Raw genomic sequence first — 23,364 nt, 5'->3', positions numbered from 1 at the left:
GATGGCCCAGAGGCAGGTCAAGGAAGCAAGAGCGGTGAGGGAAAGGGGCCCGACCTGGATCCCGTGGGGATGATGCTGAGGCTCTGGGGCCATCGTCTGTCACCACCTAACAGGCACTGAGGCTTCCTCAGCATCTTAGGTCCTTGAAAACCCAAAGCTGGGGCTCTTAGCAGCCCAGCCTCCTGCCTTGTGAGGTTTTCTAAGGTTTTCCTCTGCCCCTGCACCAGGGCAACACCATAGCCAGTGTGGGTGAGTGACTCTGGGGTATGTAACAGCCTGAACGGTGTATGGGGGACCTGGGGGAGCCAGTTGCCAGGGCTATAGCGGGGAGTAAGGGCTGTGATTCCCATACACAGGTTCCAGTCCTTGCTGTGTGACCTTAGATAGTCCCTTGGCTTCTCTGGGACTCAGTTGTCTGAAAGGGTGATTCGGAGTGGATGGAGGTGATACTATTAATATGCACTTTACCAAGAAGGTAATAAAAGGGCAAAGGTGTGAGGTAGATAGACTATCATGAATGCCATTCCTTGGGCTATGGTAACGATAGCAATGTTGTTATTTTGGCTATTGATATGATTTAAATCTAATATATATTGGTGTCAGTAACGATATTCATAAAGGGTTTCCATTTCCAGTGAGGAAAAGGGCTGAACATGCTCACTTCCTCTATGTTGTTCTCGTCCTTGCCCACGTTTTGTGTGTATGTGTGTGTGCATGTGTGTGCGTGCACGTGCATGTGTGCATGTGTGTGCATGTGTGTGCGCACGTGTGTGCGCATCTGTGCACATCTGTGCCCACGTGTTTGTGTGCATGTGTGTGCGTGTATGCGCGTGTGTGCGAGTGTGTGTGCGTGCATGTATGTGTGCGCATGTGTGTGGGTGCATGTGTGCGTGTGTGTGCGTCTGTGCACGTGTGTCTTTGTGTGCATGTGTGTGCGAGTGTGTGCGTGTATGTTTGTGTGCACATGTGTGTGTGTGTGTGTGAAGGGCTGGGGTTCAGGAGTGTGACAGTCCCCCAACTTCCATTGTGCATGACTGTGCAGAAAGTGTGCTAACATGGAGAGGGGATTTGAAGGTCAGCGCAGCATGGCACTGCTTCCTGTGACCAGCTCAGGGATGCCCAGGCCTGGCTGGTCCCCACTGAGCCCTCCTCTGTCCCCAGATTCCCTGCCCCCAGGTCCCTGGGCTGGTCTTCTGCCTACTGGCTGAGCTAAGAGCTTTAGGTAGTTTATCCTCACGACTGGCCTGTGATGTGGGGTATAATTATCCCCACTTACAGATGAAAATACCGAGGCTTGGAACAGCAAATCAGTCTTCCCAGCAAATATCAGGGCTGGCAGGCCAGTCTGAGCACTACAGCCCCTAGAAGGGCCCACCAGGCCCCTCGGTACCCGGATGGCCCTGAAAGGTTGATTCGTCTCTACCCCATTCGGCCCTTCTCCCCGTACTGCACACCCCCGCCCCTGGGGCTCTGACTGCCCAACAAGCCACTCACTGAGTTAGGGTTGGAGGAAGCTTCGTGGGAGCCCTCTGTTCAGGGTGAGGGCTGGGGCCGGAGCTTCAGCCTTTCAGTCTAAAGGAGCTGGAGCCCTGACAACACACAACAGATGGGAGGAGGAGTCTCAGACAGGCTCCAGGGGTGTCCCTGGTGGGTCAGCGGCTGAGACTCTGCCTTGCAAGGCAGGAGACATGGGTTCAATTCCTGGTCAGAGAACTAAGATCCCACATGCCTTGGGGCAACTAAGCCCATGTGCCACGACTAAGACTCTATGCAACCAAATAAGTAAATATTAAAAAAAAATAAACTCTAGACCAAGTCATGAAGCCCTCTGTGACTGTGCTCACACAGACACACACACACATACACATACACTCACTCATGTGCACACCTCCCTCCCCTGAAAAACCTGGAAACCCCGAGGCAAAGACAAATGAGCAAAACCACAGAGATACACAGCACACGGAAGCGCACAAATACAAGCTTCACACACGCTCTGGGTCCATTACATCGATCCTTGCATGGATCCACGTCAGAGTCCTCAGCTGCATCACATATACCCACACACGCATGGGCGCACACGGGCACACACGGGCACACGTGTACACACAGGCAGAGAGCCGTGAGTGGTATAGTTAGAGGCTGAGCAGGAGGCGGCAAAGAGGCCCGTCTGTCCCCCATGCCACCTCCCCAAGTCCTGCCAACTGAGCCCCTGTTCCGACCTCGGGAGCCCCTGAATCACCATTGTGCTGAGTAAGCATTTAGCTCAGTGAATGGGTCTGGGACTGCCATGGAAAAAGCCAGAGTTTGGGGTTTGAATCCCTGACATTTCTGCACTCGGAAGCTTGGTGGTGTGCAATGCTCAGTCATGTCTGACTCTTTGCGACCCTATGGACTGTAGCCCACCAGGCTTCTGTGTCCATGGGATTCTCCAGGCAAGAATACTGGGGTGGGTAGCCATTTCCTCCTCCAGCGGGATCTCCCCAATCCAGGGACTGAACCCAGGTCTCCTGCATCGCAGGCAGTTTCTTTACGGTGTAAGCCACCAGGGGAGTCCTGAAGCTTAGCGAAATGACTTAAACCTGCCTGAGCCCTGGTTTCCTTACCTGTCAGACAGAGCCGTGACACCGTTTTCCTGGGTTTGCTGGGCCCACTATGTAGAAAGTGCTAGATACATGCCCTGAGACAGCAGCTGACCAAGTGCAGCAGTGTGAATGGTCCAGACTAAATATCCTGGTTTATGCAGTTCCCAGCAGGTCATTGGCTCCCACCCTAAACCTCAGTTGCCACATCTGTAAAATGGGGCTTGTATATAAGGTACTTCTGCCCTTGCAGGGGTAGCAGAAGGGACACAGGGGAGGGATCCTGAACTATCCTTAACTTTCTGAGACCTTGGGAATATCGAAAACCTTTCTGATACTCAGTATCTTCACCTGTGAAGGATAAAACCCCTCACCTGCCTACCTCACAGGAGTGGGGAAAGCTTTTGGTTAAGTTCAGACAGTGGCAAAATGGGGGCAGGCTGGTGGGTCTAAGACTCCCCCTCCATAAAAGATACTCAGCTCCTTGGGCACCTCAACAGCTTGGACATCTCCAGGGGTCCTTCCCCACCCTTGGCTAGGGGACTGTTCTACAACCGCTGGCTGGATTGTCAACACCCCCTGCTGGTTTGATGAGGATGGGCTCTGTTTCTTTGTCACATAAGGGTCAGAAAAGCAGGACTGCTCACTGGAACTGCCTTGGACTCACCCACTGAGCTGCCAGGACCACAGATGCAAGGAGCTCCCCATGGGCCCATTTCAGACCCCATGCATAGCTGTGATCATTACTAACTGACGTGCACTAAATACTGGGCAGCATGTTAAGGGCTTTCCATGCACCGTCATTACCCCTTCCCAATGACCTGTGCGGATAACACTTTCATAATATAAGATCTGTTTCACAAATGAGGGAACAGACTCAGAGGCTGGGTAGCTTGCCTGAGGCAACATCTGGAGAGGGGAAAAGCCAGTGTTGCCGCCCAGATCCGGCTGCCTCCTGGAGTACGACCACCTCCTGAGCAACCCAGGCTGGTCTCAGAGAAGGTTGCACAGGCACGTGCTGGGAGGACGGGGTATGGTGCCTCCCGGGACTGTCTAACCTGGGGACAGGAGGCAGCTGGCAAAACAAGAGGCATCTGGAGGCCTAGTGTTACCTAACCCGTTTGGCTGCTCTATGATCTTCAGCCAGCCCCCTTGCCCTGTGGCCTCAGTTACTTCATCTGTAAAAAGAGAAGTTTGTTGGGTCTTCCCTGGTAGTCCAGGGGTGAAGACCCTGCGCTTCCAATGCAGGGGGCCCAGGTTTGATCCCTGGTCAGGGAACTAAGATCCTGCACGCTATAGAGCAGGCAAAAAAAAAAAAAAAGTGCCACATACCCTGAGGCCCTTCCTGCCTCTGATTCATCCCACCACCCCCACTTTCGGCAACTTCACAGTCTCATTTATGATGTAATGTCACAGCCGTCTAACTAAAGCTTCTTATTATTTCTTAAAAATTAATTTATGCATGGATTTATTTTTGGCTGCACTGGGTCTTTGTCCCTGCAAGGGCTTTTCCCTAGTTGTGGTGAGCGGGGGGCCACGCTTCGTTGCGGTGCTCGGATTTCTCATCGCGGTGGCTTCTCTTGTTGCTGAGCACGAGCTTTAGCGTGTGTGGGCTCAGCAGTTGCGGTTCCCAGGCTTCAGAGCACAGGCTCGGAAGTTGTGGCACACGGGCTTAGTTGCTCTGAGGCATGTGCGATCTTCCTGATCCAGGGATGGAACCCATGTCTCCTGCACTGGCAGGTGGCTTCCTCACCACTGAGCCACCGCGGAAACCCTAAGGCTTCGTAAGCTGGGGTCCCTGGACCTCTGCCGGCTTCAGGAGCTGCCTGGAGTCAGGAGGAAAGTTGTATGTGAGTGTAAACCTGTTCAATGTGCATTTTTCCAAGGCAAGTGTCCATACTGGCACCAGATTCTACTCCCTTAAAGCTAAGAATCATTGATTAGTTTAGCATTTTAGAATCTCCCTAACCTCGATCTAAATTTTAAGGGGAATGAGTAGAGAAAGGTGAATCCCTACTGTATAAAACCACCTTCACTGTGTTTAAAGTCCCCTTAGGCCTCCTGGAGCCACACCAGCTGCTGCACCCCAGGCTTCCACCCGTGGGGACTCCAGCCCCCACTGCTTCCGGTTAGTCTCTCCTCCACGCCGAAGCTCGGGTCTGTTCCGTCTGGTCTTCTGGCTTCCTCACCCCCATGTCCGTCCCTGGACCGGCGGCGCCAGGAGGCGGGTCTTTGGTGAGGTAGGTGCAGTGACCAGGACCGCCAGTAGGGGTCGCGAGATGGCGGAACGCCGAGGAGCACCCGAAGGCGGCATCTCGGGTTATCTGTATCTTAATTGGTCCCCTTGGCAACCAAGGTGGGGGTGGGGATGGGGGGGATAGGGGGTGAGGAAGACCAGGCAGCAATCAGGAGGCCTGGGTCTCCTCAGTAGGCCTCAGGTTTCCCATCTGTAAAGTGGAGGGAGGTGGCCTAGAACCTCTAGAAGCTTGCTAGGCAATCTTGTGGCTCTGATGTCCTATAAACCTTTCTGATGATCCTGGAGGGAGGAGGCTGTCTTGAACTGCCCTTGGAAGCAGCACTGAGCCCAGCAACCTTGGGGAAAGAAACAAAATGACTCCAGGGCCCTTCCTCAGACCTGACTGAGAAAACAGAGCCCCTTGTCCCGCAGCTTCAGGGCAAGCCTTACCCCTGGGAGAAAGGACATCGCTAAATAGGACTGCCCTACGAGTTTCCTGGGGGTGATGAGGGAAATGGAGACCCCACTGGAGGCTGGGGTGGGCTGGGTCTGGAGATCCTCCTCACTCAGCTGCTGGGGGCTCTTCTGAACCCCCTCCCTCCATCAGCTCTAAATCCTAGGTCCAGAGAGAGCAAGGTGAAGACTTGGGGATGAGAGAGGCTCTGCAGAGATGTGTGGGGGCTGCCCTACCATCTATCCCAGGACCCCCTCCCCAGCAAGGAAGAGGACCAAGTCCTCTTAGACGCAAAAAGGCCCTCTCCCGCCTCCACCCTCTTGCTCTCTTCACCCACCCGTCTCCCACCCCCACATGAGTCAAACAAGACATAGTCACGACAAGGACGCAGAATGTTTTCTACAAAAATTATAATGAGGCTGCCGGAGGGGCGCTTCGTACAGTGGTGGGAATCGGGGAGCCTGCCCCACCCCAGCACTGGGAGGACCGGGAGGGGGACGAAGTCATCCGTGGACAGGGAACCGGAGAGGAAGGGCAGCTCCCAGCGCTCCGGGAAAGTTGCATCGGCACATGGGGGCGGCCCCAGGCCCAGAGAACAGGCAGAAAGACTGAGGCGGGCTCAGGGCAGCCAAGCCTTCAGTGTGGGAACAGGGGCCATCTCCATCACGCTCCCACCTTGGAGCATGTGTGTGCCTGGGGGCCATCCTCAAACACAGACACATCGCAGCGAGGCCTGTGGTGTTCTGTGGGGGTTCTCTCTCCCCTGCCCCAGCCAAGGGGCCCCAGGAAGGAGCAGCTGAGGGCTGTGGCAATGCCCCCCTGATAGGAGACTCTTCCCAAGCTGAAGATCAGAGATGGGGGGATCATTGTCGACAGAGGGCAAGGACGCATCCGCATGGAGGTATATGTGCCCCCAGTGTGTGCTTTAGTGACTCTCCCACACTCAGGACCTTGGTCTGAGGACCCTCCGAGGCTGGCCTTTCCGCCGACCTCACCAGCGTGACAGGTCAGGGACTCTAGCTAAGCTCTCCCTCACCTGCTACCCATGCAGAACCAGAGAGGCACCCAGCGGCTTCCAGAGCTTGAGGGACATCCACCAACCAACCTCCTGACACAGAGCCCTGGGGGTCTGGGGACAATCAGAGTTTAGACTCTCCACATTCCCAGGCTCCCAGGGTCCACCTCGCAGGCCTTGTCCACACTCGGCTGGACACCTGGCTAAAACCAGTCTCTGCCCTCCTGGGCCTGGGGACTCTGAACCAGTTGGCAGATGCCTTTGTCCAGCATAGAGCATCCCTGCCGGGCCATAATACTGCAGCCAGTTGCTCTAGCACCTTGGATCCACGGCCCTGACCCTCTGGGGTCTTAGGCAGGGGGTAACAGGTTGGGTAACCAGGCTGCACATCCGAGGACAGATGAGTGGAGAAGGTCGGGGTGGGGAGGGCCAAGTCAGGCTGGACCCCACCCCGGGGTATGCCAGAAGGGCACCGGTCACCCCACCCCAGCCCAGCCTGGCACTCCAACCCCCCACCCCCAGCATGGCCAGGAGAAGGAGGGGGGGTTAGCCATGCTCAGCGACAGGCAGGGGACTAAACTCGGGCATTTGGCTGAAGAGTCTAGCTGGGAACCTCCTCCCTGGAGTGTATGTGGGGAGGGGAGGCAGCCCAAACCCTTCCTTCACAAAAAGGTAGGATGTGAGTCTGCAGACTGAGCAGGACGACAGGACCCTCAGAGGAGGGGTGAGGGCAGACCATGGTCCCCGAGATAGGTGCCCCCACCCACCCCACACTTCCATGCAGCTCTAACGGGCACTGGGGCTGGCCTTCCACGAATGCACATGTCCTTTAAAGCCACTCAAATAGATGTGGCTTAGGGACCCTGAGACCCCTCAGAATTGATGTTCTGGGTCACTCTCTTGGCCTTCCAGGTGCCTGCAGGCCATACCCTCCGCTGCAGAGTGTGGACAGGCGTTCAAGAGAGATGACCTGCACGATCCTTGCTCCGGGGAAGGGGCCGGGGAGCTGCAGGGCTGGCAACTGTGAGGACCTCTTGGTCCCACTGTGGGTTGTGGCAACTTGCAACTCATTTTGGTCTGGGGAGAGGAGCCCCCTGTTACCTGTGGAGGAAGAGACAGAAGCAGACTTGAGCTAAGAATCTTTGGAGACACTATTTTAAGCCAAGACCAACTATGTTGCCCACTTACCTTCCCTAGGCAGGCCGACGGTCAGGGATGCAAAGCATGGCCTCAGGGTGCCCTCCCATCCCCCAAACTCTAAACCAGACACCCTTCCCCACCCCGCCACCCCCGCCCAGCTGTGCAGTGTAAAGGCCAGAGAGACCAAAAGGGGGCTGCAGTGTTTGCTGGGCTTATGGGATGTCACTTCGGAGAGTCAGGGCTGGGATGGGCCAACAACACTGCCAGTGAGACAGAGGCCCTTGGTTCCCGTGTGGCTTTTTGAAGGTGACAACTCCACCCTCAAGGCTGCTGTTGGTCCTGATGGGAGCATTTGCTCATGTTCCTGGTTCCAGGGTTCAGGGACCAGCAGGTAAAATATCTGCCTTGAGGGTTTGGGCATCTGGAGAGATGACTGACTGCCACACCCTCTGTCTCATGGGAGTCACCCTTGTCCCTAGGCTCTAGAACCACAGGGGTCAAGCCCAACTCTCCACTCAGCAGCAAAAGGACCTCCGGGGAGCTACTCTAACCCTCTGAACCTCCACTTGCTCACCTGTCAGATGGGGATGATATAGCCCCTTCACATGAGAGCTGGGGAGGATGAACTGAGAGAACTTGCATAAGGGCATCTCCAGTGCCCAGGAGACGGCAGGGCTCAAAACAGCCTGGCTGTGATGACCGCTGAGCGTCATCCGTAGGAAGACACCCACTTCCTCCATTCTGACATCTTCAAAATTGAGGTGCATTTGACATCAGCAATGTAAACTGGCAGTTTCTTTGTCAGAATTGGGGGTAAATAAGTGGTTTCCGTGATGACTCAGTTGGTAAAGAATCTGCCTGCAATGCAGGAGACCAGAGTTCGAGCCTTAGGTCAGGAAGATCCTCTGGAGAAGTAAATGGCAACCCACTCCAGTATTCTTGCCTGGGAAATCCCAAGGACAGAAGAGCCTGGTGGGCTACAGTACACGGAGTCGCAAGAGTCGGACACGGCTTAGAGACTCAACTTCAACTTCTTCAAGTGGAAAGTGTTAGTTGCTCAGTCGCGTGAGACTCTTTGGGACCCCAGGGACTATAGTCTGCCGGGTTCCTCTGTCCATGGAATTCTCCAGGCAAGAATATTGGAGTGGGTGGCCATGCCCTTCTCGAGGGGATCCTCCCCTCCAAGGGATTGAACCCGGGTCTCCTGGATTGCAGGCACATTTTTTACCATCTGAGCCACCAGGGAAGCCCCAGTAAATAAGTGGGGCCTCTTGTAATTGATGACGACCTAGTTATTACCTCCCCCCACCCCCTCCCCAAAAGGCAGATCCACGCCCACCCCAGGGCGTTACACACAAGCCCTCTCTTCCCATCCCCGCCGAGGCGCTGTGCACTCACAGCTCGGTGTCCTCCAGGGCCGGTGGGCGCTCCAGCGCCTGCCTGCGCCGCCGCACGGCGCCCAGGATCTTCTTCCGGGGCCCCAGGGGCACGCTGATGCTGCGGAGGTCGAGGTCCGAGCAGAGCATGAGCGCCTCCAGGTCGATCTTCTCCTGCCGCAGGAGCGAGGTGAAGTCCTCCATGTGCAGGGAGGCCAGGAACGTTTCCAGCGGGCTGGTCTCGGGCTCCAGGTCCTCATCCAGGCCCAAGTCCAGCTCGTCCCAGGGCAGTTCCTCCCCGCAGCTGCGGTCCTGCAGGCTGTTGGCACTGCCCAGGCTGTCGTCGTCGAGGCTGGGGGAGCTTTGCAGCCGCCCCCGCGGTGGGCCCGTGCCGTCTAGTGCCGCATCCTCGCGGCCCAGGCCGTGCAGCCCGGGGCTCAGGTAGTTTCTGCGGAACACCATGGTGCCCAGGCCCGGGCGGGTAAACAGGGAGTCGTGGCCGGAGTCTGTGCTGACCTCCGAGTGCGCAGGCTCGGCCGCCAGCGTGGCACGGGAGACGCTGTCCTCGTCGGAGAGGAACATGTCCCGGAGCGGGGCGCGGCCCCACTCCTTGGGGTTGGCGTAGGTGCCCGGGCGCACGAACATCACGTCGCTGCCCAGCTGCAGGCCAGAGAGCGAGCGCACGCTCTTGCGTCCGTCCTCGGAGATCTTGAAGGTGCCCTCGCCTCCCTGCTTGCGCCGCTCCAGCTTCCGCTGGATCTTGGTCTTGCCCGCCTTGGCGGTGCCGTGCAGAGTGGCCTGCGAATAGGGCAGGTGGCCGGCGAGCGCCAGATGCTGCAGCCGGCCGCTCAGGGTGCTGGACGTGAGGCTGGAGAAGCTGAGCGAGTCGGCGCGCTCGGCCAGCTCGCGCCGGTAGCGGCGCTCCATGCGCTCGTGGTGCTTGCGCTGCAGCTTGGCGCACTCGCGGATGCGCCGCTCCGCCTCGCGGAAGGCCTTGTCCTTCAGCTTGCCCACCAGCTTGGGGCTGAGGCCGCTCTGCTTGGCTGCGATGGAGTCCAGGTAGCGGACGCACTCCATGTGGCCCTTCATGGCGGCCATGTCCAGCGGCGTGTGGTAGTCGTTGTCCAGGCACCAGATGTTGGCCCCGAAGGACACCAGGAAGGAGAGGCAGTGCAGGTGGCCATTGGAGGCCGCCAAGTGCAGGGGCGTGTTGCCCCAGATGTCGCACTTGTCCGGGTCACCCCTGCGGAACGACACGCGGGGAGGGGTGAGGAGCATTGCAAACTCAGGCCGACAGTCGGCAGGCAGCAGCTGCAGGCGGGGGAGGCGGCCGGCCTGGTTGAGCTCCCCCCGAGGCACCCCAGAGGGACTCGACGCCCTGAGATCGCTTCTCCGACTCCAGGACACCCGGGACCCGCAGCCCGGAGCCACTGCAGGCACCTAGAGTGAGGCCGCGGTTCAGGGTGGCCCAGACTCGCAGAAGGTGGGGCGACGGAGAAGGCGGGGCCAGGGCCGGGCCTTACCCCAAGAGCACGGCGGGCTGGGAATCTCAGGGGATAAATATTTGATGCCCAGAGAGAAAAGAGTGAATTATTCATGGTGCCCGGCGGGGAGCTGGCCCAGAGAGGTGGTGGGCCAGGGCCGAGTCCGGGTCTCTCGGCAGGCGTGGTGAAAGCGGCTGCCAGTACAGCAGTGGTGTACCAGTGGTGTGTGCTGGGCCTGAGCCCCCGGGAGTGTGTGAGCGTGTGCCTGCGTGTCCCTGGGACCCGCCACGTCTGCAGGGAGCAGGGCCAGGCCTGGCAAGCCCGCGTGTGAGAGCAGGTGTTGGGTCTTGGCCTGGGCCAGGAGGGGAGCGTGGGGGCAGCCAGGACCGGAGGGGAGGGGGCGGGCATCCTGCCACCTGCGCCTAGCTGCCGTCCAGTCCTGGGGCCGCCACATCTTCACAAGCCCTGGGAGGCAGGCTGGCTTGGGCCTGTCCGGGAGATGCAGCCCCTCCATGCCAGACTGTTTCCCCTCTGGGCACACGTCCGTTGGCTCCTCCAAGCTCGCCCCTCCCTCAAGGGCCTAGCTCAGGCCCTCTGCCCCAAGCTAATGAGGAGGCCACCCTGCAGGGCTGGAGGAAGAATCGCTTCATTGTGTGACTGCCCCTCCTCCCATCCGGCACCCCCCTCCTCATTTCCACTGCTGGTCTTCAGGTCCTGCATGTGGGAATGAGTTGCTGGGCAACAGGCCCACCCCCCAGTCAAGCACCAGCCCTTGACCTCCAGAGGAGGTGGGGGGCTTGGTGCACTCAGGGGGCCCCCTTTGTCCCCTCTTCCCATGAATTTCTCCAAGGGGCGAGCAGGATCACTGTGTACTCTCTTGGCGTGGACAGAGGCCAGTCCTGGCCTCTTGGAACGTGGCTCAGCTTCTAGTCTCGGGGGCTGCTGCCACCTGCGGCTGGGGCCTGGGGAGCAGCCGTGGAGGGAGGGCAAAGGGGGGCTCCCCGCTCACCCCGTGCTCCAACCACACGCCAGGGCCTGGCACCAGGCCCGCTGGGCCCCTTTGCCTGCACCATGATTTCCCAGGCCCTGAGATGTTCATGTTAACCCTCCGGGGGCATCTCTGGCCTCCCTTTGCCCCATCCAGGCCGCCCTGGTGTCCGGGTCAACCTGGCTTCTCTTTATTAAACCGCTGGGGCTGGCAAGTGGTCCACAGGGTCAGGCAGCCCCAGGGAGCCCAAGTCAGTAGCCCTGGGCACCGCATCCCTCAACTGCTACTTCCAAACTGCTTCCCTGGCCCTGACACTTGGATGCAATGCCCACTCGTCCCCCCACCCCCGCCCCCGACAACTCCAAAGGGAGGGTGAGGGAGCCCGTGTGGGGGAGGGGGACAGAGGGAGCTAGTTAATGAGGTGGCTGAACCGAGTGGCATTTGGTCCTGCGGGCAGTGCCCATAAATCCCGGGAGTGAGCAGGAAGCAAGCCGTGTGAGAACAGTGTGTGGGGGCTGTGGGCACTGGTCGGGAGGACCCCTTGCGCCCCCCGCTGGGGGTGTGGGGGTGGGCAGTGGGGAGGGGCTCTTTGGCAGCCCCACTTGTGAGGTTTCTGCTCCTTCTCCCCCAGCCTCTCATGCCCTTCGCTCTGGCATCCCGGCACTACCCACCCAGGTGGCCCCTCCCACTTTCTCCTCACTCTGAAGCCCCGACCCCATCATGGACCCCCACCCCCACCCCGCAAAGTCCCAGGCCCCCTCCTCTCTCAGCCCCACATCCAGCTCACAAATGTCAGAGGCCTCGGCTTGTCTGCACCTCCCACAACTGCCAGTCTCCCAGGTCCCACTTTAGGGCCTTGTCCTAGGGAAGGAGGTGATTCAGACGAGGTGGGGGGAAGATGCCATACAACTGGGCAGGAGGTGATCTTGGGGTCTCCAGATGGGCCCTGAGGCTCTTGCCCTCCCCTAAGGGGCCTGGGAGGCCGGCACTCACCCCCGGCTCACAATGAGGCGCAGCGACTCCAGGTTGCCGTGGTAGGCGGCCCAGAGGGTGGGGGTCATGCCATCCTCGTCGGGGGCGTTCAGCTCCTTCCTGGTGGCCTCCTTGAGGAGTTCCAGGTAGCCGTCCCGAGCCGCCCGGTGGTACTGGTCGTTCATGGCGCCTGACTTGGACGGGACGGGCCGGGGACACGGTGACGTGCCCCCCGCCGGGGAGGGCGACGGGGTTAGAGCTGAGGCATGGAGCTGGGGGAGGGGGCCGGGCAGGGGCCGGGGCCGCCAGCCCCTGCCGCCGCAGACCGAGGACGGGGAGCGCCGGAGCCGCCGCTACTCCGACATCTGAGCCGAACACCAGGCGGGGAGGGTGTGGGGAGGACCGCCAGCCGCCCGGAAGGTCGCCCCGCGCTGCCCCTGGGTCCTAAACTCCCTGCTGCAGAGCTCACGGCGGTGACCCTGCCCCTGAGCCCACAGGGCCGGCCCCTCTGCCAGAGGGCCACCCCAGCGTCCCACCCCGGGAGGCCCAGTCTGGGGGCAGTTCGAGGTCTGTCCTCACGAGAGCCAGGCGCGGCGGCCCCCGATGTCGCTACCCGTCGAGGGAACGGGCCAAGGACTGGGGAAGGATGTCTGAGGACTGCCCTGACCCCCCGCCCCCTGGACAGAGGGTCCAAGAAGGTTACGAGGACCGACCGCCAGACGGTCAGCAATCTGCACTCATTGGTCCAGGCCGCCCCCTGCCCGCGCTGTCCAGTAGAGGGCGCTGGAAGACTGCCCAGGGACTTGATACCCAAGTGCGCCCTCGCAGCATCCGCCGGAGCAGGGATGCGGGAAGGGCTAGAGGAAGACCGGACTTGGAGTCCTGCTGAGGGGGCCGGGCGAGGTGGGGGGGGTGTGTGGCAAGGGGCATCAGGGTCCCGATCTTGGGGCGGCAACAGAAGAGCACAAAGATAAGGGCCGCCGCGGCTGGGGGCGCGTCGGAGTGCCCGCGGGCCCTTGGGGCGTCTGTTGAGCTTCGGCTCTCGGGGTTCTGGGTGTCGGGATCGCGGGGCGCCAGGGCGCGGTGGGCGCCGGGGGCGGGGTGTCCTCTGGGTGCCGCACTGCGGGGCCGCGCCCGAGCCGGGCTGCGCCGAGGTGACAGGGCGGCGGGGGAGGGGGCGCCTCTTAACGGGTAAATATAAATCTCACCTTATCTGGCTCCCGCACGCTCTTCCCTAAATTCAGCCCGGAAAAAAGATGGATCATGTGAGTGAGACTGAGAGGTTTATGGAGCTGAGTTCCCGCGGCTGTAAATCACCCTGCCCTCCCCGGTATAAAGCGCCCGTCCAGCCCGGCGTCAGAGAGAGGACGCGCTCGCCGCCCCCTGACCCCCAGCTCAGCGCGGGCTCCCGGCCCAGTCAGGTGGGTGCCCCTGGGGGCTAGCCGGACGACGCATCTGGGGGGTGGGGGACCTTGGACGGGGTCGGATGGGGCCGCATCCGCCTCTCCCCTCCCCGTCGAGCGCGAGACCCGCACGGTCGGCTTCTCTCTTCCGCTTCGGCGCGCGCATCCTTCACCACCCGCAGCCCCCACCCTCTGCGCGGTCGAGGAGCTCCCCCAACCCCGGTCCCCAAATACAGGGATAAGATGCAGCAGGGAGAGCCCTCGAGGCTGACCTGGGTCCTGTCCGTTCCCCGCCACAGTGACCCCTCCACCCTCCTCCAGTGGCCCTGCCATGTCCACGGAGCTGCCCCCGGACCCCAAGGAGAGCCCGCCGGCACCGCGGCCGGCACCTCGCGAGGTCTGGAAGAAGGGCGGCCGCCTGCTGTCGGTGCTGCTGGCGGTGAACGTGCTGCTGCTCGCCTGCACGCTCATCAGCGGCGGCGCCTTCAACAAGGTGGCGGTGTACGACACCGACGTGTTCGCGCTGCTCACCACCATGCTGTTGCTGGCCATGGTCTGGATCCTCTTCTACCTCCTGGGCACCGCGCGCTGCCCCGACGGCGTCCCCTACCGGGACGCGCACGCAGGCCCCATCTGGCTGCGAGGTGGTGCCGAGGGCGAGGCGGGGGCGGAGGTGGGGTGGGCCAGGGTGGGAGCGGGAGGCTGGGGAGCTCTCGCAGGAACCGCTGGGGGCCGTCGGAGGTAGACTGTTGGGAAGTGCGCCTCCTCGCCCCGCGCCCAGCACTGCCCAAGACTAGATGTGCCTGAGGGTGAGGTGCGATTGGGGGAGAAGAGGAAGGGAAAGAGTCCTGGAAAAGGGATGCGGAGAGGGCTGGAAAGGAACTTCACTGCCCTGTCTAAAGACTGAAAGAGGGTGCTCATGGGAGAGACATTGATCTCTCAGAACAGATGACTGTTGCAGTTGAAAGAGCCTGTCTAGGGCCCTTTCCCTTATCCATGCAGCCACAGAGGTGGGGGCTCAATCGGACATCCATCCATCCACTCAGTCAATCATATACTCATCCTTCCACCCACCCATTCATCATCCACCTGTCCACCTAGCTATCCGTCCATCCATCCATCCTCTCACCTACCCCATTCATCCATGGATCCACCCCGTCTTCCCATTACGTAGCCATCCGTCCTCAAATCTACAATCCCTCTCTCCTGCCTCTCTGATCCACCCCCACCCCTCATTCCCAGGTGGGCTGGTGCTGTTTGGGATCTGCACTCTCGTCATGGATGTCTTCAAAACCGGTTACTACTCCAGTTTCTTTGAGTGCCAGTCAGCCATCAAGATCCTGTACCCTCTCACCCAGGCTGTGTTTGTCATTGTCCAGGTGGGTGAGAGGAGTGTCCTTGAGTGTGGTGGCAAGGAGCTAGTGCCTGGGGTCAGGAGGTCTGAACTCCACTCCTCTTTTATGCTGAGCAATTAATTAAGGCGGGGATAGGACTGTAGTGAAGATCACGAGTCCATAAATCTGGAAGCACCTGGTAATGAAGTAATATCCAAATGTGAGTACCTGCTGCAGGGCCCCGCGATTTCATTGCAACCTAAGTGGTGCCTGTAGTTAACACTTAGGAGGCGTCACTTGTGGCGGCTGCTCTGACTCCTAAAACTGCCCTGCCTTCCTTGGCAGCTCATAGAGGACATAGGTCTCGGCTCAGGGTCCAGTTTGGCCTCAGCCATGTCCGCTGTATTCTGAATTTGTTCAGAAAATAGGGTATCCTGTACATGGGATTTTTCAAACAAGTTCAAGTTTTTATTTGTTGCATAAATAAGCCCTGGAAAGATCTGACTGAGCTGAGGCTGGACTGGTTTGAGAACAGACCTCAGCCCAGAATGACCACATGTATGGTTTCCTCTCTTGAAGCATCATCCATGCTGCCCAGGTCTCCACAATTTAACACATTTATGAGCTTGGCATTTATATAGTTTTAATTTTATAGTTTATGACTTTAAAGAATACTCAGGCAAAATGGAAAATAAAGCTACCCCAACATCAATAACCCTGGAGAAGGAAATGGCAACTCACTCCAGTATTCTTGCTTGGGAAAGCCCATGGACAGAGGAGCCTGACAGGCTACAGTCTATGGGGTCACAAAGAGTTGGACATGACTTGGCGACTAAACAGCAACAACATTGATAAACACTAGAGCAAGGATTTGGGGGCATCCAGGTGAGGGGGAGGACCTGGAGGGCAACAAAAGATGAGGATGGGGTGGGGGATGCTGCCCAAGTGGAGTGGAGAAGCCCCCGAGATTGTTTTTACCTTGGACAAGACCTAACCTGAGGCTGACCCTGCACCCAGGAGTAAATAACTGGGCTCCAGACTCCACTCCCTCCACCCTGCGAAGGAACAGAAAACAAAGACAGAGAATTTACTGGTGGCATTTTGCAAACTTTTAAAGATCAGAGAAGTATTTGATACTGATTGCCCTGCAGAATAGAAAGAGAGAAAACCTTGCATCTCACATTGTAAAGCTGAAATAAACGTGATCACGCAATTGGAGAGTTCCTGAGGCAGAGTGGACATAGTACCAGGCGTGGGCCCGGCTGCTCCCAGGGTGAGCCCACCTGCGGAGTAGATGACGCCACCACTCTCTCTCAACACAGACTTACTTTCTCTGGGTCTCCGCTAAAGACTGTGTTCACACCCACCTGGATCTGACTCGGTGAGTGCCTGCTCCACGCCTGTGGCCCAGTGCCCATGCTCAGGTGCTCAGCGCACCTGCCATGAGATGGGTGCTTCCCAGCCTGGGGCATGGGTCCTCTTTCTGCCCCAGGTGGGGCTTCAGTCGAAGCCCTCTCGCTTTGTAAGCCTGGCTTCCACCAGCCTGTGCTGTGGGGGTGGGGGGTACTTGGTGGGATGGTGTGTGTCATGTACAAATGTCCTCTCCCTTAGAGGAGGAAGCAGAGTAGCCCTTGGACACTCCCAGTTCTCTCTTGGGAGGCATCTCAGCCAGGCTGTGTTCCTTCCAAACTCATCTTCTCTGCTCACATGGGGGCTTGCCTGCTTTCTTGCTTCTCAGCACCATCTCCCAGTATAGTCTCAGCTCTCCACCTTGCTGGGGACCCAACATGAGCCAAAGACTCACAGTGACCTCTGCTCTCCATCCCCAAACAGGTGTGGCCTCATGTTCACACTCACCACCAACCTGGCCATCTGGATGGCTGCCGTGGTGGATGAATCCGTGCACCAGGCTCACTCCCACAGCAGTTCTCACAGCAACGCCAGCCACACCCGCCTCGCTCTGGACCGTGAGTGCCCACTCCAGATTAACCCTGGCCCCTTGGTGGCCAGGCCTTGGGCTGAGTGCTCTCTGGACCTGTAGAAGGCATGGAGGCACAAGAGGCCAGAACCCCCCTCCTGCTCCAGGCTATGCCTCTGAAGAAGTCTAGATGTGGGTGACCCAGGAGGAAGAGTATGGGGAGATCTTTTTTCTTTTTTTAGAAACCTTTTATTTTGTATTGGGGTACAACCAATTAGGGCTTCCCGGGGGCCCAGTGGGTAAAAAATCCACCTGCTAATGCAGAAGACGCAGGAGACTTGGGATCGATCCCCAGGTTGGGAAGATCCCCTGGAGGAGGGCATGGCAACCCACTCCAGTGCTCTTGCCAGGGGAGCCACATGGACAGAGGAGCCTGGGCTACAGTCCCTAGGGTCACAAAGAGTCTGACATGACTGAAGCCACTGAGCACATACGCACATAGCCAATTAGCAGACTATGCTGTGATAGTTTCAGGTGGACAGCAAAGGGACTCAGCCATGCATAAACGTGTATCCATTCTCCTCCAAACTCTCCTCCCATCCAGGCCGAAAGGGACATCTTTTCATCCTGGATGGTACAGCCTTGGTCCCACTGTCCAGGTCTCCATTCCACCAGAGGAGGGATTCGGGCTCCAGAGACAAAGGGCATGGCTGAGCAAGCTGGAGAGAGCAGATGGGTGGCAGGGCAGCTCAGTGGTGGAAGCGCAGGATCAGAACAGAGTGGCAAGGAGGAGAAGGCAGAAATAATAACCGTGATGATGATGGTGACCACTTATGGAGCGCTATACATCAGGCACTGTGCTAAGTGTCTTAAACACCATCTTACTTAACCCTTGCCACCTCCCTATGAGATGGGTACTATTAGTATTCCCATTTTACAGATACAGAAACTAAGGCATAGAGAGGTTAAGTAGCTTGCCCAAGGTCACAGAGCTTGACAATGGAGAACTACCATTAAGACCCATCTTTGCTTTGAATCATCAGAAAGATCCCCTGGAGACAGAAATGGCCACCCTCTCCAGTATTCTTGCCTGGAGAACCCCCTGGACAGAGGAGCCTCAGGGGCTACAGTCAATAGGGTCGCAAAGAGTCGGATGTGACTGAACACACAGTATTCTATGGTGAAGAACAGGCCCACAGCCCCCCATTCCTGGTTCTCTGGACTTCTTTAGGGCCCCCCACTGCCAGGATCAGACTAGATGACCAAATCTACTCGGACCTGAAGACACACACACACACCCAGCACGGCAGGGTCCAGGAGTGGAAAGCGTGGATCCAGGCGATCCCAGGCCAGCAGGACTGACAAAGGGCCGCCCTCCACATACAGAGGGCTCCTGGGGATGGTTGGAACCAGCCCAGGGCGGTGGATGACCTAAAATGCTGGGGCTGCGGGAGGTACAGAGAGGCGCCCGGCGAGGAACCTGCCTCGGGGGTGAGAGTCACAATATTTGCATCATCTCCACCATCACAAGCCACTTGCCCTCAGTGAGCCTCGGTTCCTTTTTCTGCAAAACCAGCTGAGATAGTTCTGGGGATCAAAAGAGATGTCTGCCAAGGCCCGAGGTATCCTACACATCAGAGCACACTCTGGATGTGGGACGAGATTCCTATTGGTACAGTACAAACCGAAGTGACGGAAGGCCCTGGTCAAGACCTGGGCACAGCAGGTGCTTTCTGGCTGAGGCAGATGCTGGAGAGAGAGGCGAGGAAGCTTGGAGTTTAGGGGTTGCCAAGGGGGCAACCTTCTATTAGGACCAGAGCCTTGCCTGTCTTGAGCAAGTCATGACTGGTGGAGAAGGTTTGGGAGTGTGTTTGTGCAGGAATGGGATGGGATGAAGCAGTCAGTTCTGCAGTTGAGACTTTTTTTTAAACTTTATTTACTTATATGTTTATTTACTTTTACTTTGCCTGTGCTGGGTCTGTTCCAGCACGCAGGCTTTTGCTCGTTGCAGCTCACCAGGGCTTCTCTTACTGCACCGCACAGGCTCTGGAGCACACGGGTTCTCTAGTTGTGGCCCTTTGGGTTTAGCTGCCTCACAGCCTGTGAGATCTTAATTCCCTGACCAGGGACTGGACCTGCATTGGAAGGCGGCTTCCTCACCGTTAGAGCATCAGGGAAGTCCTCCAGATTTTTGTTGTTGTTAGTTGAGCCCTGGATATTGTTCAGGGACGTGCCCCACGGTCTCTGGCACATAGTAGGTGCTCAATAAATACTTGTGGCGTGAATGAACGTGCCAGGCCCTGTGTAGGCATTTGGGGTACAGTGGTGGCAGCTCACAAGCTTGCCCTTCCAAAGGTCACGGTCCAGGGGTGAGGCTCTTCAGATGGGGTGCCTCCGGGAAGGCGGGAGGGCAGTGCCGCTCCATGCCATCTCTCCGCAGTGGAGCGTGCGAGCAGCGCGGTCGGGGGAGACTGCTCCTGCGACACGGCGGTCTGCCAGATCTTCCAGCAGGGCTACTTCTACCTGTACCCTTTCAACATCGAGTACAGCCTCTTCGCCTCCACCATGCTCTACGTCATGTGGAAGAACGTGGGCAGGCTGCTCGCCTCCTCCACCCCCGGCCACAGCCACGCCCCGTCCCCCGTCAGCCTCTTCCGGGAGACCTTCTTTGTCGGCCCGGTCCTGGGCCTGATGCTCTTCGTGGTGGGGCTGGCCGTGTTCATCATCTACGAGGTGCAGGTGAGCGGGGAGCGGGGCCGCACCCAGCAGGCCCTGGTCACCTACTACAGCTTCAGCATCGTCTGTCTGGGGCTCATGACCTTGGTCAGCCTGAGTGGCTCGGTCATCTACCGCTTCGACCGCCGGGCCATGGACCAGCACAAGAACCCCACGCGCACCCTGGACGTGGCCCTGCTGATGGGCGCTGCCCTGGGCCAGTATGCCATCTCCTACTACTCCATCGTAGCCGTGGTGGCGGGCACCCCCAGGGACCTGCTGGCGGGGCTCAACCTAGCCCACGCTCTGCTCATGATCGCCCAGCACACCTTCCAGAATGTCTTCATCATCGAGAGCCTCCACCGGGGCCCCCCCAGCGCTGAGCCTCACGACACGCCCCCCAAGGAGCCCTGCCATGGCCTGACCTTTGCCAACCTGGATGCCCTCCATACCTTGCCCGCCTGCCCGCCCACTCCCAGGCTGGTTGGCCCCAGCCCAGCAGGACCTCAGGAGGCTGCAAGCGTCATCGTGGCTCCCAGGAGCCACTGGAGACGCCGGTGCTTGAAGGACATTTCCCTGTTTCTCCTGCTCTGCAACATTATCGTGAGTACCCAGGCAGGGACAGGCGTGGGCTCCAGGGAGGAGAAAGCCAAGGGAAAATGCTCTTTTTATGGTTTCTTCACCTGGCCTTCTCTGTCTTGCCCCCATCCCCTTGGAAGCATCCTATGCCTCTCAAGGAAAGAAGCAGGTTCAGGGAGGGTTGGGAGCAGCCCCGGGGCAGACAGCATCTCAGGGCATACAGAGAGAATGAGATGCCAGCATTCTGGCCTCGAGGCTGCGGATAGAGCTGGAAGGGTCCCAGGGAATGCTGACATGGGGCTGGGAGGAGGTGAGAGGGAGCTGGGGCGGAGTGAGGGGGACCTCGCTCCCAGACGGGAGGTGTGACTGCTCCTGGGAACTTGTGACCAGCCTGCTTCTTAGAATAATCGGAGCAGCGACAGGAAGTGGCAGGGACCAGTGTACGTGTGAGTGGTCTGTCAGCAGAGTGCAGTGGCGGGCTGGCCAGGAGAGGAGCACCCGCAGCAGCCGCGCCCTCCCCAGAGAGTCCACAGAGCCCCTTTCTTATTTTTTTATTTTATTTATTTAATTTATTTTTTTGGCTGCACTGGCTCAGCATGTGGGATCTTCATTCCCCAGCCAGGGATCAAATCCACACCTGCTTCCTTGGAGGGCAGAGTCTTAACCACTGGACCACCAGGGAGGTGCCAACCTCTTTCTAAGAGAAAGAGAAAGTGTTAGTCACTTAGTCATGTCCAATTCCTGTGATCTGCCAGGCTGTCCATGGGATTCTTCAGGCAAGAATACTGGAGTGGGTTGCCATGCCTTCCTCCAGGGGATCTTCCCAATGCAGGGATCGAACGCCGGTCTCCTGCCCTGCAGTTTCTTTACCATCTGAGCTTCACCCAATATAAATATGCCTCCTGTAGGAGTACATGCTTCCTGAAGGTGCATCCTCATAGAAAAATACTCTGAGTGTATAGCTCCAACCCAATAGAGAAAGGCCCCAGTGTAGAAAGAACCCCTGGGAGGGAAATCTCTAACAGAGAAACATGTTCCCCTGTGAATACATCCCAAACAGAGGGTACACCTCAGTGAAGTGTTGCTCAATATAAAGATAGTCCTTTTAGCTGTAACCTCTAACAGAAAAATACCTCTAATATAGAAAACAGCTTTAAATAGATGGGAAAATGGGTATACCCCAATATAGAACACATCTCCAGAGGGGTTGCATTTCAGTGGGGGTCTACAGGAAAAACTGAGGTGCATTCTTGGCAAAGTCCCCACTTGGAATATTGCCCCTCCTACTGGTAACCTAGGGCTTTCCAGGTGGTGCAGTGGTGAAGAATCTGCCTACAGATGCAGGAGATGCAGGAGGTTCTATTCCTGGTTTGGGAAGACCCCCTGGAGCAGAAAATGGCAACCCACTCCAGTATCTTGCCTGGGAAGTCCCATGGACAGAGGAGCCTGGCGGGCTACAGTCCCTGGGGGTCGCAGAGTCGGACATGACTGAGCATGCACATAAGCACAAATAACTTATTTTTTTAAAAAAAAAAGAGTAGTCACCAATCTCTGACGTAACAGTAGAAGCAGTAAGGACCGAAACCTCCTCCAGCCCTGGCCACTCCCTCACTTTCTCCCGAGGCCGAGCCTACAGGTTAAGAGTCACTTGGGAGGCCGCTTTTGCTCCAGGTATCTGAATCTGGATCAGCTCTTGGAGTGTCCTCTCTAACTCCATTTTATAGGACAGAGGCAGGCTCCGATTTGGGCTGTGATGTGCCTAAGGATGTGATCAGAGAGGGTCCAGCCTAGCCCAGAAGCTTTTTCTCTTTGCCTCACGCCCCATGCCTGAACCGTCTGGGTTCATAGCCAGAGATGAAGCAGATTCCAGCTTCAACCTCCCCCTGCACCTGGGAAGGGGGTGGGAAGTGGAGGGTGAAACTGGAGGGTGGAGCTCATGAAGAGCTGGGGTGGGGAAGCCTTCTGGCAGGATCCTGGCCCCCCTGGCCTGGGCCTGTCTGCTTCGGCCGCCCTCACCCACAGGCCTCTCTCCAGGAGAGAGCTGCTGCTGCTGGTTTAACCATTTATTCCAAATTCTCATGTCACCTACTGAAACCTCTTCTCCTCTCTCCCCATCCCACAAGTGGGCCATCCTGAGGGTGGAGCCTCAGCCTGGGGGTGGGCAAGCTCAGTTGGGCACGTTTACTGAGTTCCCTTGTGAGTGCCAGGCTCTGCCCAAGGGGCTGCAAGCCCCCCACTCGGCAACAGCCAGCCCTCGATAGCCACAAAACCAGAGGGGACCCCCATCCTGCCCCCCGCCCACAGAGTGACCTGCAGCCCCCGACCCGGGCCAGGTCCTGACCCTCCTCTCTCCCCACAGCTGTGGATCATGCCCGCCTTCGGGGCCCGCCCTCACTTCAGCAACACCGTGGAGGTGGACTTCTACGGCTACTCCCTCTGGGCAGCCATCGTCAACATCTGCCTGCCTTTCGGCATCTTCTACCGCATGCATGCTGTCTCCAGCCTGCTGGAGGTCTATGTGATGTCCTGAAGCCCCGCTCGGGACCTCGGGAGGAGAGGCTCAGCTCGTGCACCCACCCAGAGACCCCCAGGAATGAACCCCAGGCTGGCAGTCACTGTGCCACGTACTCTCCATTCCCGTCCCCGCACTGGCCCCAGAGTGGCATTTTCACAAGAGTTATTTTTCCAGGATGAGTTTTTAGATCACCATCAGGACATGCACATTCACCCCAGCATGAGCCTGGGGGTGGAGCCGCTGGGGGAGGAGGACCCCTTGCTGCACCCCTTTCTAGGACCAGACAAGGCCTGGAAGCGTCCTTGGCTCTGGGTCCACCCCCACCCCTAGCCCGGTGACCTGGCCAGTGCTGCGACCTGGAGCTGGAGACCAATAAACCTGACGTTGCCCTATGCCACCTGGCTCCCCACTTCTTGTCTCAGCGCTCACCTCTAAGATGATCGCAGGAGGGGGGTCTTGGGGTCAAAGCTGCAAGGACCCCTGGAGAGGTTGAGGTCTCAGGCTTCTCTGTGGGCAAGCCAAGTCTGAGTTACAGACTAGCACCTGGGTGGCTGGGAGCGGCTGGGTGGAGTCCACAGGCTTCCACCTCCCTCTTCGCTTTATCCTCAAGTGACATAGACATTTTTTTAATGTGTTCCATGACACGTGAAAGGTTG

The 23,364-nt window shown here is 58.2% G+C and overlaps 2 protein-coding genes and 1 non-coding gene across 3 annotated transcripts; 2 read left to right on the top strand and 1 right to left on the bottom strand.

The window, feature by feature from the left end:
• Positions 1–3,784: 3,784 nt before the first annotated feature.
• TRNAG-UCC (transfer RNA glycine (anticodon UCC)) lies at positions 3,785–3,857 on the top strand. Its single transcript has one exon. It is a non-coding gene; the product is annotated as a tRNA-Gly (tRNA).
• A 4,961-nt stretch (positions 3,858–8,818) lies between these two features.
• USH1G (USH1 protein network component sans) lies at positions 8,819–12,429 on the bottom strand. Its single transcript, XM_068979054.1, has 2 exons — positions 12,266–12,429; positions 8,819–10,043 (listed from the first exon to the last, which is right to left on the bottom strand). The coding sequence occupies exons 1-2, from the start codon at positions 12,427–12,429 to the stop codon at positions 8,819–8,821; spliced, it is 1,389 nt and encodes a 462-aa protein (XP_068835155.1).
• Positions 12,430–13,978: 1,549 nt separating this feature from the next.
• OTOP2 (otopetrin 2) lies at positions 13,979–22,723 on the top strand. The gene is made up of 6 exons (XM_068978907.1): positions 13,979–14,291; positions 14,890–15,026; positions 16,304–16,362; positions 16,815–16,948; positions 19,340–20,217; positions 22,553–22,723. The coding sequence occupies exons 1-6, from the start codon at positions 13,979–13,981 to the stop codon at positions 22,721–22,723; spliced, it is 1,692 nt and encodes a 563-aa protein (XP_068835008.1).
• Positions 22,724–23,364: the final 641 nt, after the last annotated feature.

The sequence above is a fragment of the Capricornis sumatraensis genome, chromosome 8 (assembly GCF_032405125.1).
Source record: "Capricornis sumatraensis isolate serow.1 chromosome 8, serow.2, whole genome shotgun sequence".
NCBI lineage: Eukaryota > Metazoa > Chordata > Mammalia > Artiodactyla > Bovidae > Capricornis > Capricornis sumatraensis.
This window is presented reverse-complemented; position numbering and strand designations above follow the sequence as displayed.

Coding starts and splice junctions, on each gene's coding strand:
- USH1G (XM_068979054.1), bottom strand. CDS start 12,429: ATGAACGACCAGTACCACCGGGCGGCTCGGGACGGCTACCTGGAACTC. Junction 10,044..12,265: donor CGCCTCATTGTGAGCCGGGG/GTGAGTGCCGGC, acceptor GTCGTTCCGCAG/GGGTGACCCGGACAAGTGCG.
- OTOP2 (XM_068978907.1), top strand. CDS start 13,979: ATGTCCACGGAGCTGCCCCCGGACCCCAAGGAGAGCCCGCCGGCACCG. Junction 14,292..14,889: donor AGGCCCCATCTGGCTGCGAG/GTGGTGCCGAGG, acceptor CCTCATTCCCAG/GTGGGCTGGTGCTGTTTGGG. Junction 15,027..16,303: donor CTGTGTTTGTCATTGTCCAG/GTGGGTGAGAGG, acceptor CTCTCAACACAG/ACTTACTTTCTCTGGGTCTC.